At 29.4% G+C, this 15,094-nt stretch overlaps 1 protein-coding gene across 1 annotated transcript; it reads left to right on the forward strand.

Annotated features, from left to right (window-relative positions):
* Positions 1 to 534: 534 nt before the first annotated feature.
* Positions 535 to 7,613, forward strand: RpLP2 (ribosomal protein LP2). The gene is made up of 4 exons (XM_087165852.1): positions 535 to 611; positions 1,305 to 1,477; positions 5,759 to 5,857; positions 7,519 to 7,613. Exons 2-4 carry the CDS (start codon positions 1,306 to 1,308, stop codon positions 7,590 to 7,592), a joined length of 345 nt encoding a protein of 114 aa, XP_087021978.1. The 5' UTR covers positions 535 to 611; position 1,305; the 3' UTR covers positions 7,593 to 7,613.
* The last annotated feature ends 7,481 nt before the right edge of the window (positions 7,614 to 15,094 follow it).

Raw genomic sequence — 15,094 nt, forward strand, 5'->3', positions numbered from 1 at the left:
GTTATTTAACAAAATTCTTTATTTTCTCGAAATATTTAACAATAATTTCAATTTTAATAAGTTCATTAACAAAGAAATCAGTACAGGCTTCTCAACAAAAGTTACTGAAACACTTTAACCAGAGTAAAAAAAAAAGATCCATAGAAAAACAAAACAAAAACTTTTCAAAGTGAAAACCAAAACAAAATTTATAATTTGTGGTAGCCAAGAGCTTATGATCCCATCTTTTTCAAATCACAATTCAAAATTTGCCATTATAATGAGAAAGAGAATGACATTAATGAGCTACTCTCAATGCATTGAATTTCTCATGAGTAAATTTCATGGATATATTTTTTCATGCGATACTTTCGCACGCGAAAAGTTCCAAGCAAGTGAAATTGACCCTTTTTATACAGCAAGAACTGTTTCTCAGTGACCAGTTTTCAACACTTGGCTATCGCGGTTCTGAAATAAATAATTTATCATTTTAACTGTTAACCACAAGTTGTACACGCTTAAAGCAATCGCGTGTTAAACTTCACTGTTTAACCCCCGTTTATTCGGTATTATCGTACCTACCACCCTTTGTATTTTGTAAGCGTGTTCGTTTCGTGTCCAAGCGACTTAAAAGTAAGTATTAAATTTTGTATTTAAAATATAAAAAAACTTTTTTTTTTATAGTAATTAAGCTTTACTAAATGTCAGTAAGTTTTAATGGAGATTATATTTCTTCCAAATTATAAAATTTATACACGTGTTTGAGAACAATGCTTTTAGATTATGTTAAACTCATAGCCTGGTTTTCTTTATTTAATTAAGATTATTGCCAATAACCTTCTTCCTTATCAATTAATTCCATTGGAAATTTATTTTAAAAAAATAAAAAAAAAAACTGCCCTTAGGTGTTCTTGAATGTTAGGCTTAGACGGCGTATATTGTTTTTGTATAGACAATATGTTTGTGTAGACAATATATTTGACTTTTTATTCCCCCCAGATGTCTTCACCAATAAATGAAAAAAAAAAGAAGATCCCATTTTTTCACTACTGCGTTTTTAATCTTTCTTTTATACATGGAAGACCACGTGATCCCAAAATGAATTTTAAGCTTGTCGATTGTTTTAAGAAACCACTGCTTAGAGTTTTATCAGATGCCTTGTGGTTTTCTACTAGTTCCTTCTGAAAGTGGATACTGATTTTTTACCTGTGTATTTTAATTCTTGCTGAAAATTGAGTAGTTAATTGTCTCGTGTCTAAGGAAATAAGTATTGTAACTCGACAAGTGTAATGTCATTACTAAATCTAATAAAATTTAATTTTCAGAATGCGTTACGTTGCCGCTTACTTGTTGGCCTCCCTTGGCGGGAATAAGAGTCCATCAGCTAGTGACGTTGAAAAGATCTTGGGAAGTGTTGGAATTGAAGTAGACAAAGAAAAGGTGAAGAAAGTCATATCTGAACTTAATGGAAAGGATATAAATGAAGTGATTCAAGCTGGTAATTGAGTGTTTTTTTATTTCTACATTTTAGGTTTCATTATTTTGTTATACAGATTACATTGTAAATGTAGGTCAGTTGTTTGGATAAGAAAAATTACCTAGATTATGGATATTAAGAGTTCAGATTTATTCATGAATTTAATTATTAGAAAAAAATTGGTAGTGTTCAATATCCACAGTTTGGAGAAATAGTATATTTTAGAATTCCATTGATCATTTTAATTTCCATTAGCTTTTTTATGTTGTATTATATTAGTGTTAAATGTAGTTTGAGGTATCGTTGCATGGAACATAGAATTTTTATAGTTGCTATTGTTCAGGAGTATATATGTTTTAAGGCATTCTAGCTCCTTTATTTTACTATACAGTAATAGCTCAGTAAAACAAGTACAGAGTGTTATGAGGTCTTAAAGACAATATTAAATGCCTAAAAATAATAGCATTATACTGAAATATTAATGACACTGTTTATGTTGACGCTCATGCTTCAAAGGTTTGCTTTGCACCTTTCTTTTCAATCATGCAGTCTATTCTGTTTAACATTTAATGTTTTTGATGAAGCCAGAGGCTATTATGCTAATTTTTTCCTTGCATCTTGCAAAGACTTCTTATACTTTGGCAATATCTTATTGGTTATTAAAGTTTTAGAAAAGTTCTTACATTTCTGTGATATCCTTATTTGCTTATGACTTTTTATTGCTCAATTTCACATGCACGTAACTTCTTTCCTAAGCTAACTTTTCAATTTAAGAGACAGCTTACGTGATCTCTGGCTCTACAGTTATTTATTTGCAGATATAGGTATATCGGGGTGGAATTAACCTGAAAATTTCAGTGAATTTTTTACGGTGGGAAATTTCGATTGAAAGTCGGGGAATTTTTTCTCAATTTTACAAATTTAAACTTGTGTGGTTTTTCTGTCCCTGCTCCCTATTTTACACACGTCTGAAATTTATCGCCAAACAGTTGCAATATCGTTGAATTTGTAGTACTTAGCTTGTATCGGAATTTGCTCCATTATAGCTTCGTAAAATTAGAATGCCACATGAAACTTTTTCATATATGTATTAGAAATTCTTTTATATATATATATTTGAATTGTGTAGTAATCACAGTGTTTGCATTCTGCAGATTATGTTCTCAGAACTGTTTCTTTTAGCCTGGAAAGCTGGCGAAATCTAAGGAATGTTTAGGAATTTTGTTAAATGATATGTACATTTAGAATATCTGTTTTTAAAAAAATATTTGTTGGTTTATTAAGAAGAAACAAAGCTTTTTTTATTCTTTGCTGTGCAGATTTATAGTTGTAAAAACATTTTAAACTGAATAATCGTGTGATTAGAATAGAATTATTTAAAATATTAAGGAACATATCTTGTTGCATCACTATACAGGGATGAGATTTTTCCGCTTTTTAGTGTATTTTCACTTTTATCTCTTGAATTTCAGCTTTTTTATCAAAAATTCAGATTTTCTAAAGATTTCACTTTTTTTTTTTTTTTTTTTTTAAGCATTCTGCTTTTTCAGAGAATTCACCGATTTTCAAAGAGAAGCAGAAAATTCAAACTACATAACTACCAATCCTTTCTCATTTTTACTTATTTTAGCAATTTTCTCCCCTTTTACACGCAGCAGTTAAGATTTTCCTAATTTTTTACCCGCTCTCCAGATCAGATTTTTGGAGTTCAAACGACGCTGCTTCTGACAAGCCTTTTAGAGGTCCAAAGCCTGGAATCTGCTAATATCTCAATTCTTATTCACGCGATTTTAATATCAAACATAGCTTTTCATATTTGCGTGTTGTGATTCTTATTCACACGATTTGAATATTGTACGTTGTGATTCTTATTTACGATATTTAAAAATCCGATATTGTTATTCTCATTTACTCCTTTTTAAAAACCTATGTAGCGATTCGTATTCACGGAATTTTAAAATTCAATGTCTTGATTTGCTCATGCGGTTTATATCATCAAACATTGATTTTCGTATTTATATGTGATTTTAAAATAAGGCATTGGGATTCACATTCACGCATTCTGAAAATTATGAATTGTGATTTGTATTTACGCATTTTAAAATTTCTCTATCCCAGTTTGTATTTTCTCATTTTCAAATTCGTATATCTAGTTTCATATTCATATAATTGTTATTCATGTTCACGCAATTTTAAGATCAACTATTGAAATTAGTTACAATAAAGGTGACTGTTTTTCTAACGACGATTATTAGTATATGTAAGTGTTACAACATCAGAGAAACTGGAAGGGAATATATTCAAAACTTACATTCTGTGCTTGCAAAGAAGAAAAAATGGGATTTGTCACAAGATGTTTGAAGATGGACTAACGACTTAAAGCAAACAAAAGCAATCACTTAAAAAGGGATTTAATTTTTTTTCTGATGAAGAGTTAATTAACTCATCATCAGAATTTTATTTATGATTGCTGTTATTTATGCTATAAAATGCAAAATTCTTATCAAATAAAAAACAATTGTCTAAACAGTTGCTGATTGTCATGTAATTTGTCAAACTAAAATAGCAATTTTTGTATGTTAAGTTTGTATCTTTTGTTTGTTTTGTATGTTACTTCACTGTTATTGATATGTTTCAGAGGGCTCTAGTTAGATTAGACTATAATATGAACATAATGACTCGGTCCATTGTTAAAAGTTTTTTTTTTTTCTCCAATATAATTTAAAAAGTAATATTACTGATATATTTTCTATAAATCACAGCAGTATCAGTGTTTTCATCATAGAAAAAAAATGGGTGAGAATTTCTCACCCTTTCTCAAAAACAGGGTGAGATTTCAGAAAGTTAAGTGAGATTTCCAAAAACTTAAAAAACACAAATAGACTTGGAAAAAAAATCATTTCTTTTATTATAATACATTTTTAACGTCTTCTATTTTTTAAAGCATTGAATATTCTTGCTTCATTATCATAGAAGATTTTGCCTTTACTAGGTATTTGTCCCTCTTACATTAGTGCATAAAAAATTTGAACGTCTTACATGAAAAAACTTTACCAATGGTAAACACGTGGTTGCAGAAAAATGTGTTCTGAAAGGGGTTCCGTGGTTCGGTTGTTCAAAAAGGTTCTGAACAATACTGGTAAATAGGGAAGCTAGATAACGGAGCAAATGTTGAAAATGATGAGAGATCCAGGAAGAAAAGTGAAACGGATTTTATTCTAAATAGCGTAATTCGAAGCTTCTTCCAAAATGCGAGAAATTCGCGAATTTTGAAATTGATTTATAGAATGCGCGAATTTCTCGCGGTAATCATTTTTTAATGCGAGAAAAGAAAAAAATATGCGAGGTTCTCGCGCTGTAGTGAAAACACTGAGTATTTATTAAAATAAATGGAATATTAATGTATATTCTCAGTAGTTTTAATTTGCTAAACCGGGTAGTTTTTCAAGTAATAATTGTCTCTTGTGTGAACTGAAGGAAGAATATAATTTCCAGCTTTATTTTTTCAATTGGTAATTTTTATTTTTACTAAATGTTAAGTATCAATGTAATCATTTATATAATAGATTAGTACACAATTGTATGTCAACACATTTATAACACTGTCTGGTAACACTGTTGTGCTTGCGTAAAATTTAATATCGTGGAAATTCAGCTTTTTTGTCTTTTGGCTAATCTCATCCCTGACTATAAAAGGAAAAAAAAGTTAAGCAATTTTGCATTTGATCATTCGTTTTAGAATGCTGAACAACTCTTAACATGATAGTGCTAATTCAAAACAACCTTATTAAAAAATTTGACTTCGGATATTTGTTTAAAATGAATACGATCAATATATTTTTTTTAACAGGTACTGTTTAGGGAAGGGCTCTGTGTGAAAGTTTTTAAAAAAGGCTCTGTATGAAAGTTTATTGATGTATAGTCATCTGGAATTTCTCTTAGTTAATGAAAATATATCGATCCTTTTTCAAAGTTTTTTGAGTGATTCTGTATTTCTTTTATTTGGTACTCTGCAAACACCACTTATAGTAGCATGTTAAAACCTTTTTGTTCTATAAAAATAATAAATTGTATAAATTAAACATTATTTTCTGCTTAAATTTTGAAAGTTGGTAATGCCCCCAAATTTAAATTTTAAAAAAATCTTGATGCATTGTTACAATTTAGTCTATTTTTTCAAGATTGATGTACTAAATAGGTGACATTTTAAATAAAATACTTTATAATTTTGGCACTTTTCTTATACCCATCCTACACTGTAATGCAGCAGTATATTTATTGTTTGAATTTCTTCTCTTGTAGGTAAATCTAAGCTTGCCTCTGTACCTTCTGGTGGAGCTGTAGTTGTCTCTGGTGGAGGTTCTGCTGGCGGTGCTGCAGCTGGTGGAGCTCCTGACAAAGGTGTGTATTATGTGTACAGTTTTTTTTTTTTTTTTTTTTACACATTAGTGGTTAAGAAATTGATTGCTATAACATAATTTCAATGAAGGGCAATTTTCCGTGGTCGTCCTGTTCGACGGTCGATTGTTAGCAGGAGAGTAAAGTTCTGCAAACTGTTTTCAAAAAATTATCTTTTAATTGCATAGTTTTTGGAGAAAGTGGCAGTATTTCTACTACTGAACTTGGTGAGGTGATAGATGTTAATTTTGAATAATAGAATCTGTTTCTTCAACCTGACATGTTTGGTACCTTTTAATTTAGGACTAGTTTATTCACATAATTGTCATACAGTACAGAACCCGTTATCCGGAAATCAGAAAACCGGAAAACCAAAAAACCGGAACGAAATTCAATTAGTTTTCCCGACATTTTTTAAAAAAAAATTTTTTTTCCTCATAGGATTTTAGGATTTTTCTTTCTTTTTTGAAAGATGTTTACCTTACCATCATTTCAGAAATAATTATTAGTGTATTACCTCATCGTTTTTTCTTATTTTTAAGATTATTTCCAAATATTTATTTTTTTTAGTTGGGTTTAACACTAAAAAAACGGCTTTTTGTAGCGATTCAGAAAACCGGAAAAATCAGTTATCCGGAATAGCGATAGTCCCGATCGTTCCGGATAATCGGTTCTCTACTGTACTTAATTTTGAAATTTTTTTAGTTCTCTTTATTCAGATCTGTTTACTTTCTCATGGGGTTACTTAGCACCCTCTCATTGAGTAGTTTGGATATTGATTAACCTGAATGTTAATAGATTGATTTGTTTTATGAAGGAGCTTTCTCTGAGCTTGTCAAAATAGTGAAACAGATTATTGCCTATGTGGTAGGATAAAGAATTTTTGATAATTACTTGTAATAAGCTTGTTTGGATAGTGAGACATCATTTTCAACTAATGGTATACATCCATTTGTGTATATTACTCATGACTTCGGGGAATGGAATCGATGTGGGTACTATAATGTATTACATTCAATGTAAATATTTTTTAACTATGCTGCATATATAAGAACAAAAAGATTTATGAAGCTATATTGTTATAAATCAGGGATAATTGTGCTCATGATTTTTCACTAACCTAAAATATTAAAACTAAAATTTTTGCTTGGTATCTCTTTCATTTGTAAATATTTTTTCTGGTAGAATGATAAATGTGATAAGAGATAGAAGTAAGCTTGTAAATAATTATTTATTTAAATTGTGCTGCATATAATTTATTTGGATTTCATTAATTTTACTGAAGGGATTTTCAGGTATTTTGAGTAGGGCTCACAATCACCCCTGTTAACATACTATCAGTCTATGCAATCCTTTAAGTTCTCCGAATTGAAATGGGGAATTTTGACCTTTTTTTAATAAATTGCAGTGGATAAAACGCTTGTTGCATCAACATGTAGTAATTAGAGCTTAAAAAGGATTATAAAGTTATATGGAAATATTTCAAGGGTATTTTCTCTGCATGCTTATCGGAAAGGAAAGTTAATCTAATCTATTTTTTTGGAGCAAATCTTAGGGTTTTTATAGAAGCTTTTCCTGTAGCTTGTAGAAGCTTGTGCTTATAAATTAAGTTGAGTTGCATATTAAGTTATTAAGCATTGATCTGTTTCACTTTCTTTTTACAGAAGACAAGAAAGAAGCAAAGAAGGAGGAATCTGAAGAGTCTGATGATGACATGGGATTCGGGCTGTTTGATTAATAAATAGCTTTTATATTTTTATCCAGCTTGTATTTTGTGATTTCTTTATTCCATTCTCATTTGCTCGTTCTACATAAATAGTATTTTCTGATACTCATACCTATGTTTCGGGCATGTTGCTTTTCACTATTTGCTAAGCTGTGTTTTCACTGCAAGTTATAATATCTGTCAGAGCAAATAATACATCAACATAAATATATTTTGAATCTAATATTAAAAAATAAACTTAGCGTTAAATTTTTAAAACCGGGAATGAAATGTGTCTATTGAAAGATAAGTGATTAATTAATTTTGATGCCTTAATTTAGCGGAAATTATGGATTAAAGTGGGTATTTTCGGAGAGCCAAAAAATGTTTTAATTACTATTTTTGTTTCTTAAAAAGAACTTTTAGTTCATGAAGAATTAAAACAATGAATATACAGATGAACACACTGTGCTACGAAAAGAAAAGATGTACACCATTGCTTTTGTAAATCAAAATTTATTAGGATTATTTTTCTGAATCTGAATTATTATTAACTAACGGTTGCATGCACACACACACCCCCCCCCCCCCCCGCGCGATGAATTCAACTTTATCTGTGCACTGGGTCAGGGGGGTAAGTGCAGGTTGACAATTTGAACTTGTTAAAACTTACACAAATCCTTATCCTGTATTATGGTATCTTCATGCCTAGTGGAAAGGGTTTCAGTTGCCAATTTCCTAACTAAATTGATGCCAAATGTGGATAGTTTATAATAAGTGCATCTGCCTCATCCCTCCCACTAAAATCATTTGTTTATTTCTTATTTTATATAGTAAAGTTAACGTGTTTTTTTCTTTTTCACACTTCAGTTAGGAATTTATATCTCTCAGAGAGAAACGCTATACCAGCTGTCAAAAAAGTACATTTGATATTGTTGAATTTACAGAAAATCTTGGCAGGGGGTCTAACAGACAAAAGTTTGGGAGTCGTTGCTCTAACTATCAAGCTTAACCAGAGCATAAACTAGTTAAGGGCAATTCCATGAGTATTGGAGATTTCAAATAATATTTCGATCATTTAGTTTTTAAGTGTTGGTAACCCATTGGCATTTGTTCTGATTTGGGTGAAGAGCAAGTAATACAAAAGTAAGAATAATATTTTTTTCTTTCTTAGAGGTTAGCGCTAAATAAACAGCAATAGTTTTCTTTTCAAATATTACTTACATTACACATGTTGAATAGTGCTCAAAACACTAAGTAAGTTACTGACATGCATGCAATGTAAGTAAATTATCACTGTTTTAAGATATTAATTTCACTAAAAATCTTTGCACTAAATTATTTAATTCCGTGTTGGCGTTGATATGCTTTCAAAATTGGATGAAATTTCTCGACAAGCGCCAGTAGTTAAGGGTCTAGTTATAATTGGAGATGTTAATGGTGCAGCATCAGTTCGAGAAATGAACCATTTGATCGAGAAAACTAACCAAAGCATGTCTTGCTTAGTAGCAGGCTTCCAAGAAATTTTTGTCTTTGTAAGTATCACGAAAACTACGGATTGGCTACTGAAGCCTTAATTCCATCTTAGAAATTCTTCTGAAATTTTATTTTATGTTCAGAAAAAAACAAGATGAGTTCTGGCCAGGAGAATGTGAAACTTGTTCTCATCAACTTTAAGATTCACTGATCAAAATAACCCAAAAAGGAAACCTCAATATAAGTGATGATTGAGATCACAATAAAGGAACGGTAGTGCTATACATGGAATTGCATTTTGGAAAATTTGCCGGCGGATATCAAAAATGGTCAGATGGGCCAAGCAGCCATTTCAAGAATCGATATATAGTTTAGGTCTTGCCTGTTCTTGAGCTTCAGCATGGGAAAAAATGGACGTGGAATTATTTTGCCACGTGACACGGCAAAGGCCTGTTGATGGAACAGGTGGATCTATTTAAAGGAGTGTGGGAAATGTCGCATTGAGAAGAAAACATATTGACACCAATGCCTCTGAGTTTGCGGCAGCAACACAAGAGCATTCAACAAGAATAAATGTATTAGAAATCACACCAGAAGTTATTAAGAAACGTCAGAAAAAGTTACATCTGTCTAGTCTATACTCAAAAGTTCCTCAGATTAAAAAAATCAAGCATATCCACGATTTAAGAGTACCAGAAGGGGTTTTTTAGTGAAAGATGTTGAAAAACAAAATGATGAATCCAAGATAAGAGCTGCGGGGGATTGGTATATGGTTAGATAGGAGGACATGTTATATCCATAGAGTTGAAATAGTAGGTAGAGGAACCAAGTTCGCTTTATTCCTTCCGAAAAGACGCGCCACAGATAGCAAGCAAAGAGTTACAATCACGTGATGGAAAGAGTGCAATACTTGGCGCAGTATCACAAATGTTGGCGCACTAAGTTTTTAAACAGCTTTATTTCGATATTACCGATGCGCAAATAATCGGAGCATTTGAAAGAGAGAAAAAAAATATTTTCGTTAATCACATTTCTTTAATATTATTAAATGGGTTTTTAAAACATGAGGAGTTTTTTTTTCTTAACAAATAATTTTTTATTAAAGTACTGCCTTTATTAAAAAAATTTCAGTAGTTCTCGTCTTTACCCTTAACACTATTCCTTAAAAATTATTCATTATATAAAAATAAAAAACGATATTCTGCATCACTTATATTTATTACTATATTCAGAAGAAAAAATTTTTAAATGCTTTTATTGCAAAGACCTATTTTTAAAAAAAAAATTAACAATATATATTGTAATAAATAACTATTATTACATTTAACTATTGTTATTTTTTTTAAAAAAAAATAATAACTTCGATACAAAAATCAGGATTTCTTATAAATCTACCAGGGCTTAAAATGTGAATTTGAAAATGTTGCCTTTCTTTTTTAATGAAGCATAAGTTCGTTTAAAAAATAAATTTAATCTTTACGTTTTAAAAGTTTTATTACTGTTAGATAAAACAAATTGTAAAATTAAACAGATTGTCTGTAAAAAGTTCGATGCTTAGAAATAACGTTAATGTTGCAACACTTTTATCATTTTTATTTATGCTCACCAAGAGACTGCTCGAGAGGTAATATTAAATTTCGGGAAAAATAGCTTCGAGGAAAATAAAACCCGTTTTTAGTAGAATAGATTAGTTAGAAAACATATTTTTGATTAAATTTAATTACGTTTAGAATTTTATTCATATATTGAATACATTAAATTATTTATACAATAAAGATTATTTACATTATTAATTTAGAATTTTGACTTCTTTTTTTCCTGACACTTAAAAATAGATATTTTCAAAAATAAACTGCTGTTGCATTTTAACTTAATACTCAACAATTTGTCTAAATATGAAATAAAATGTTTATTCTAATATAAAAGTTTTCAGCTCCGAATAGAGAAAAATATAAGATTAAAAGCATTAAACTAATCAAAGAAAATAATAAAAGAGTTTAATTAGAAATTTTACTTTGTATTTCATGTACAATCTAATTCCATAAATTACTAGGAATTTGAATTGTACACACAAAGAGACTAGTAGAAAAGCTTTCGAAATTTAAATAAAAGAGAAAGCAATTAGAATTTTTACTTTGTACTAAATGGAGATTGAAACTAATGACGAACTTATAATTAAAATATCTTACTTTTATTTGTGATAGAAATTGCAATTTATGCAACTTTTTATGAGGTAAATTTATGCAACTATTATAGGTCAATCTATATTTAATAATTTTTATACAGAAAACCAGTAACTTAAAAAGTAACAGTTAAAAATATTTTATTTTACAAATAAAAAATAACCTTAATAATTAAATATACCTTAATTTATTTTCTAAATAGTACATAATTTGTATTCATTTTATGTATAGTAACAGAATTACACAATTTTATTAAAAATTAACACTAAAACTACTATACACTATTTTATATTTAAATACTAAAAATATTTCATAGAATTTAATTATTCATCAAACATAAGAATATACAAATAATTTGTTTTTTAAGCATTCCTATGTAATTTAAAAAACACAACTTCTCATGTACCATATTTTTTTTTTTTAAATATATATATTTAAAGGAAACATTTTAGAACAAGATAAATATTGGGTTTTAGTAATCAAGAGGTAAAGATATGCAAAATCTTCAGAATATACAGAAATGATATCGACATTTAAAGAGAACTAAAACAAAACCGAAAGTTTACTCAACTGTTCCTTGGCGCTAAAGTATCTCGCCAAGGAAGCCAACAAAGCTCTGCAGCTAAAAATAGAGTATATATTGAAATATACTTAAACATTATAAGTTTAAAGTTTAAGAAATAATAAAAACTTATGTTAAATGCAAAAAAAGTGAGCAAAAACGAGCGTAATTGATTATTAAAGCAAATAAAACATGATTATCAGAGCATGACTGAGTATCGGAAAAATTTCAAAATCAATTTTAAAATAGAAAAAGTGAAAAAAAATGTCGCCCTTTCTTGTAAAAAGTTATCGGACAGTCCCTAGAAAACTTCTCCGTGCAGCAAAATGCTCAGGACTTTTGTACCATTCTTATTTCTGAATTTAAAAGACAGACAGTTAATTGCATCAGACGATCGCAATGCTAAACGAATGGACGGGAATCGAAGCGGTCTCAGTGAACGGCAAGTTTGGGCTACAGTCACGTGACTTTATCTTGTCCACGGGTCGGGGGTTATTCTACTCTCTCTACCCAGTATTTCAACTCTATGGTTATATCCTCCTGTGGTAATGTCTTGAAGAGCAAGAATTTAGAGTCAATGTTATGACTGCTGTGGGAATCTATTGGAAATGGTCCACAAAAAAAAAGAGATGAAATATTCTACCAGAATGAAAACATGGTGAAAAGAATTGAGCCCCCTGTACTAGTTAATAACAGAGAACAATATAAGTTTGCATAATAATGTGTAAATCAAAAGTTTCTGAATTTACTTCATGTACACTTTTTCTCCCTTGCACTATACTGTTAAAATATCTTAATTTGCATTTGTGCATCATTGGAATAAAAGTTTGATACAATGTGAATTTTGTAACGTAAGTTACCCATTTAAAAAATTATATTTAATTTAAATTTTGAAATAAAATCCTAAATCTAGGCATAAGAAGTATTTAAACATGTCAGAAAAATGATACATATAATTTAAATCATACAACATTTATACACGAACAGAATTTTGTATTCAAGCATATTGCAAATTTATGCCATTCCTTTTTCAGTAAAGTAAGTAACCACACTAATTTTAGGCTGTTTAAACTGAAAAATATTAGTTATTTTAATTAGGTTCCTTTTGGTTTTGATTGTAATTTTAAGAAATAACTTTATTTTAATATGTGTATTAGTATTATTTGTTTGTTTCTAAGTTCTCAGTGCAATAAAGTTTATGTGAATGTAATGTAAGTTACCGTGGAATTGCCCTTAATATATTTTGATTGCGGGTTCTTTCCTCTGAAATTTTCAAATATATAGGTGTAATTTTTTACAACAGTTTGACTTTCTTGAAAGGATATTGTTGGTCTACAAGAAATCGGTGTTTTTATCATAAAGCCTGTTCAAACAAAATTAACCTGATGCTAAGAGAAGTAGTTCATTTACGATGCAATAGAGCTGCACAATGGGCTATTGGCAACGGTCTGGGAAGCATCCCTGGGGACATGTCATCACAATTTTAATCCTCTGCAGAGGGGATGGTAGCTATCACATTACACAATGTATAAGGAAAGTATAATATGAATTCAGAGGAAAAAATACAGAGGGTTCTCACTCTTTTTATCAAAACTAAAAGTTGTGCTTTTTTTTAAAAAATAATTTACCCTTTTTTTGAAATATTAAGGACCTCAGTAATAGTATAAAGGCTTATCATCCAATATACACATACCCACAGTGACAGTACCAATTATCTACATTACTTTAATAAAAATTTTATTATAATGCAAGAACTAACATAGTTTTATTTATTACCAGAGTTCACCAAAGTGGACCCACTTCAAACTTTATTGTACTTAGTACAAGACATCCAAATATTTGAAGATAATTCAACTTGTTACATAAATTGAATTCCATTCTCATTGTTTCAAGAGCATACTAATGTGCCTTTAAATTAATAAAATCGTTATTACAAGTGCTTAGCTTTAGATACACTAATTTTGCATTTTTTAATATATCTAAATTCATTCACTTCTATCCAATGCAGGTAACTGGTAGCTAAAATCAATTTATTGTCTTATTTACAATTGATTTAATTATACCTTTTTTTTAAATAATAAATATTACAATGGTTGGAAGTAAACTTGAAATATTTTCAGATTGTTATGGGTTAATAACATCTATGAAACTAATTCACATTCCATTATTTCTTTCAAATTGAATTAAGTTATAAAAAAAAAATTTCTCTGCTTGTTAAATTGAGTCCAGAAATTGAAATTCCAAATTTTTTTATACATAAAAAATTATTAGAAGAAAAAGTTTTTATATTTTGCTATTGATGAGATGCACCACCTATTCAGTTGTGAGCAAATTTAGCTAAATATTTGGTTAATTTAAAAAATTTTCTTTGTTTCTATTAATAAAATGGTTCATATATACAAAAAAATTTATTCTAAAATTAATTAGTTATAAATGATACAAATGCTATTTTCCCCCATGTGTTTTTCAAAGCCGGCTTAGAGCTGAATCGCGGACATTCCCAAATTTATAAAACATCCTTTATGGGCAGTGGTTGTTCAAGGAATAGAGCAGTCAAGATGACCCGGAATCGAATCCCAGTGATGGCTAGTAGATACGAATTCTGCATCAAACAGTGACAATGTGAAATATCTCTTTGTCGTCAGGCTAACTGTGGAAGGTTTTCCTCTCCATGTAATGTAAATGTGGGTTAGTTCCATCCACAAGTTCTCCACAAAGGTAATTTTTTCCCAATACTTGATCCAGGAGTTCCTTTGCATTCTAGATTGGGTTCGAAATTTCAAGGCTACGGAGTTGTATTAATTTTACTGGCTTGCCTCTTGAACATACATCATAGAAACTTATCAGTGTTGTAGTAGTAAATTTTTCAAAGTGGAAATGTAAAACATTTTGTGAGCATTTTTTTTAAAAAAATACCATGTGATCTGATTTAGAATTTTTTCACTTGATATAAAGAAAAGTTTTTCGAATTTAATAGAAATTTGCGACATAATTTAATGCTTAATAATAAATTTAAAAAAACATTCGTGACCTTGGCATTTTGTGTAAAATATGTTTGCAACAGCAGAAAGAAATGATGAACTTTTTACGTTATCAACTTTAAAAAGTAACAAAACATTTAAAAAAGGCAGAAATAAAATAAAAAAATCTTACTATAAATAAAAACAATTACTATCCATTAAAAACTGCAAAATAGACAAATGAAATGGGCGTTGTCAAAAAACAAGAAAAGGTACATTGTCTCCTTGTATATGCCCCACTGCTAAACCCCAAATACTTAATAAATTTACCAGTTAAGATAAATAAAGCAGTCA

The sequence above is a fragment of the Parasteatoda tepidariorum genome, chromosome 6, assembly GCF_982258835.1.
Source record: "Parasteatoda tepidariorum strain Cologne lab strain chromosome 6, Ptep-v5.0, whole genome shotgun sequence".
Taxonomy (NCBI): domain Eukaryota; kingdom Metazoa; phylum Arthropoda; class Arachnida; order Araneae; family Theridiidae; genus Parasteatoda; species Parasteatoda tepidariorum.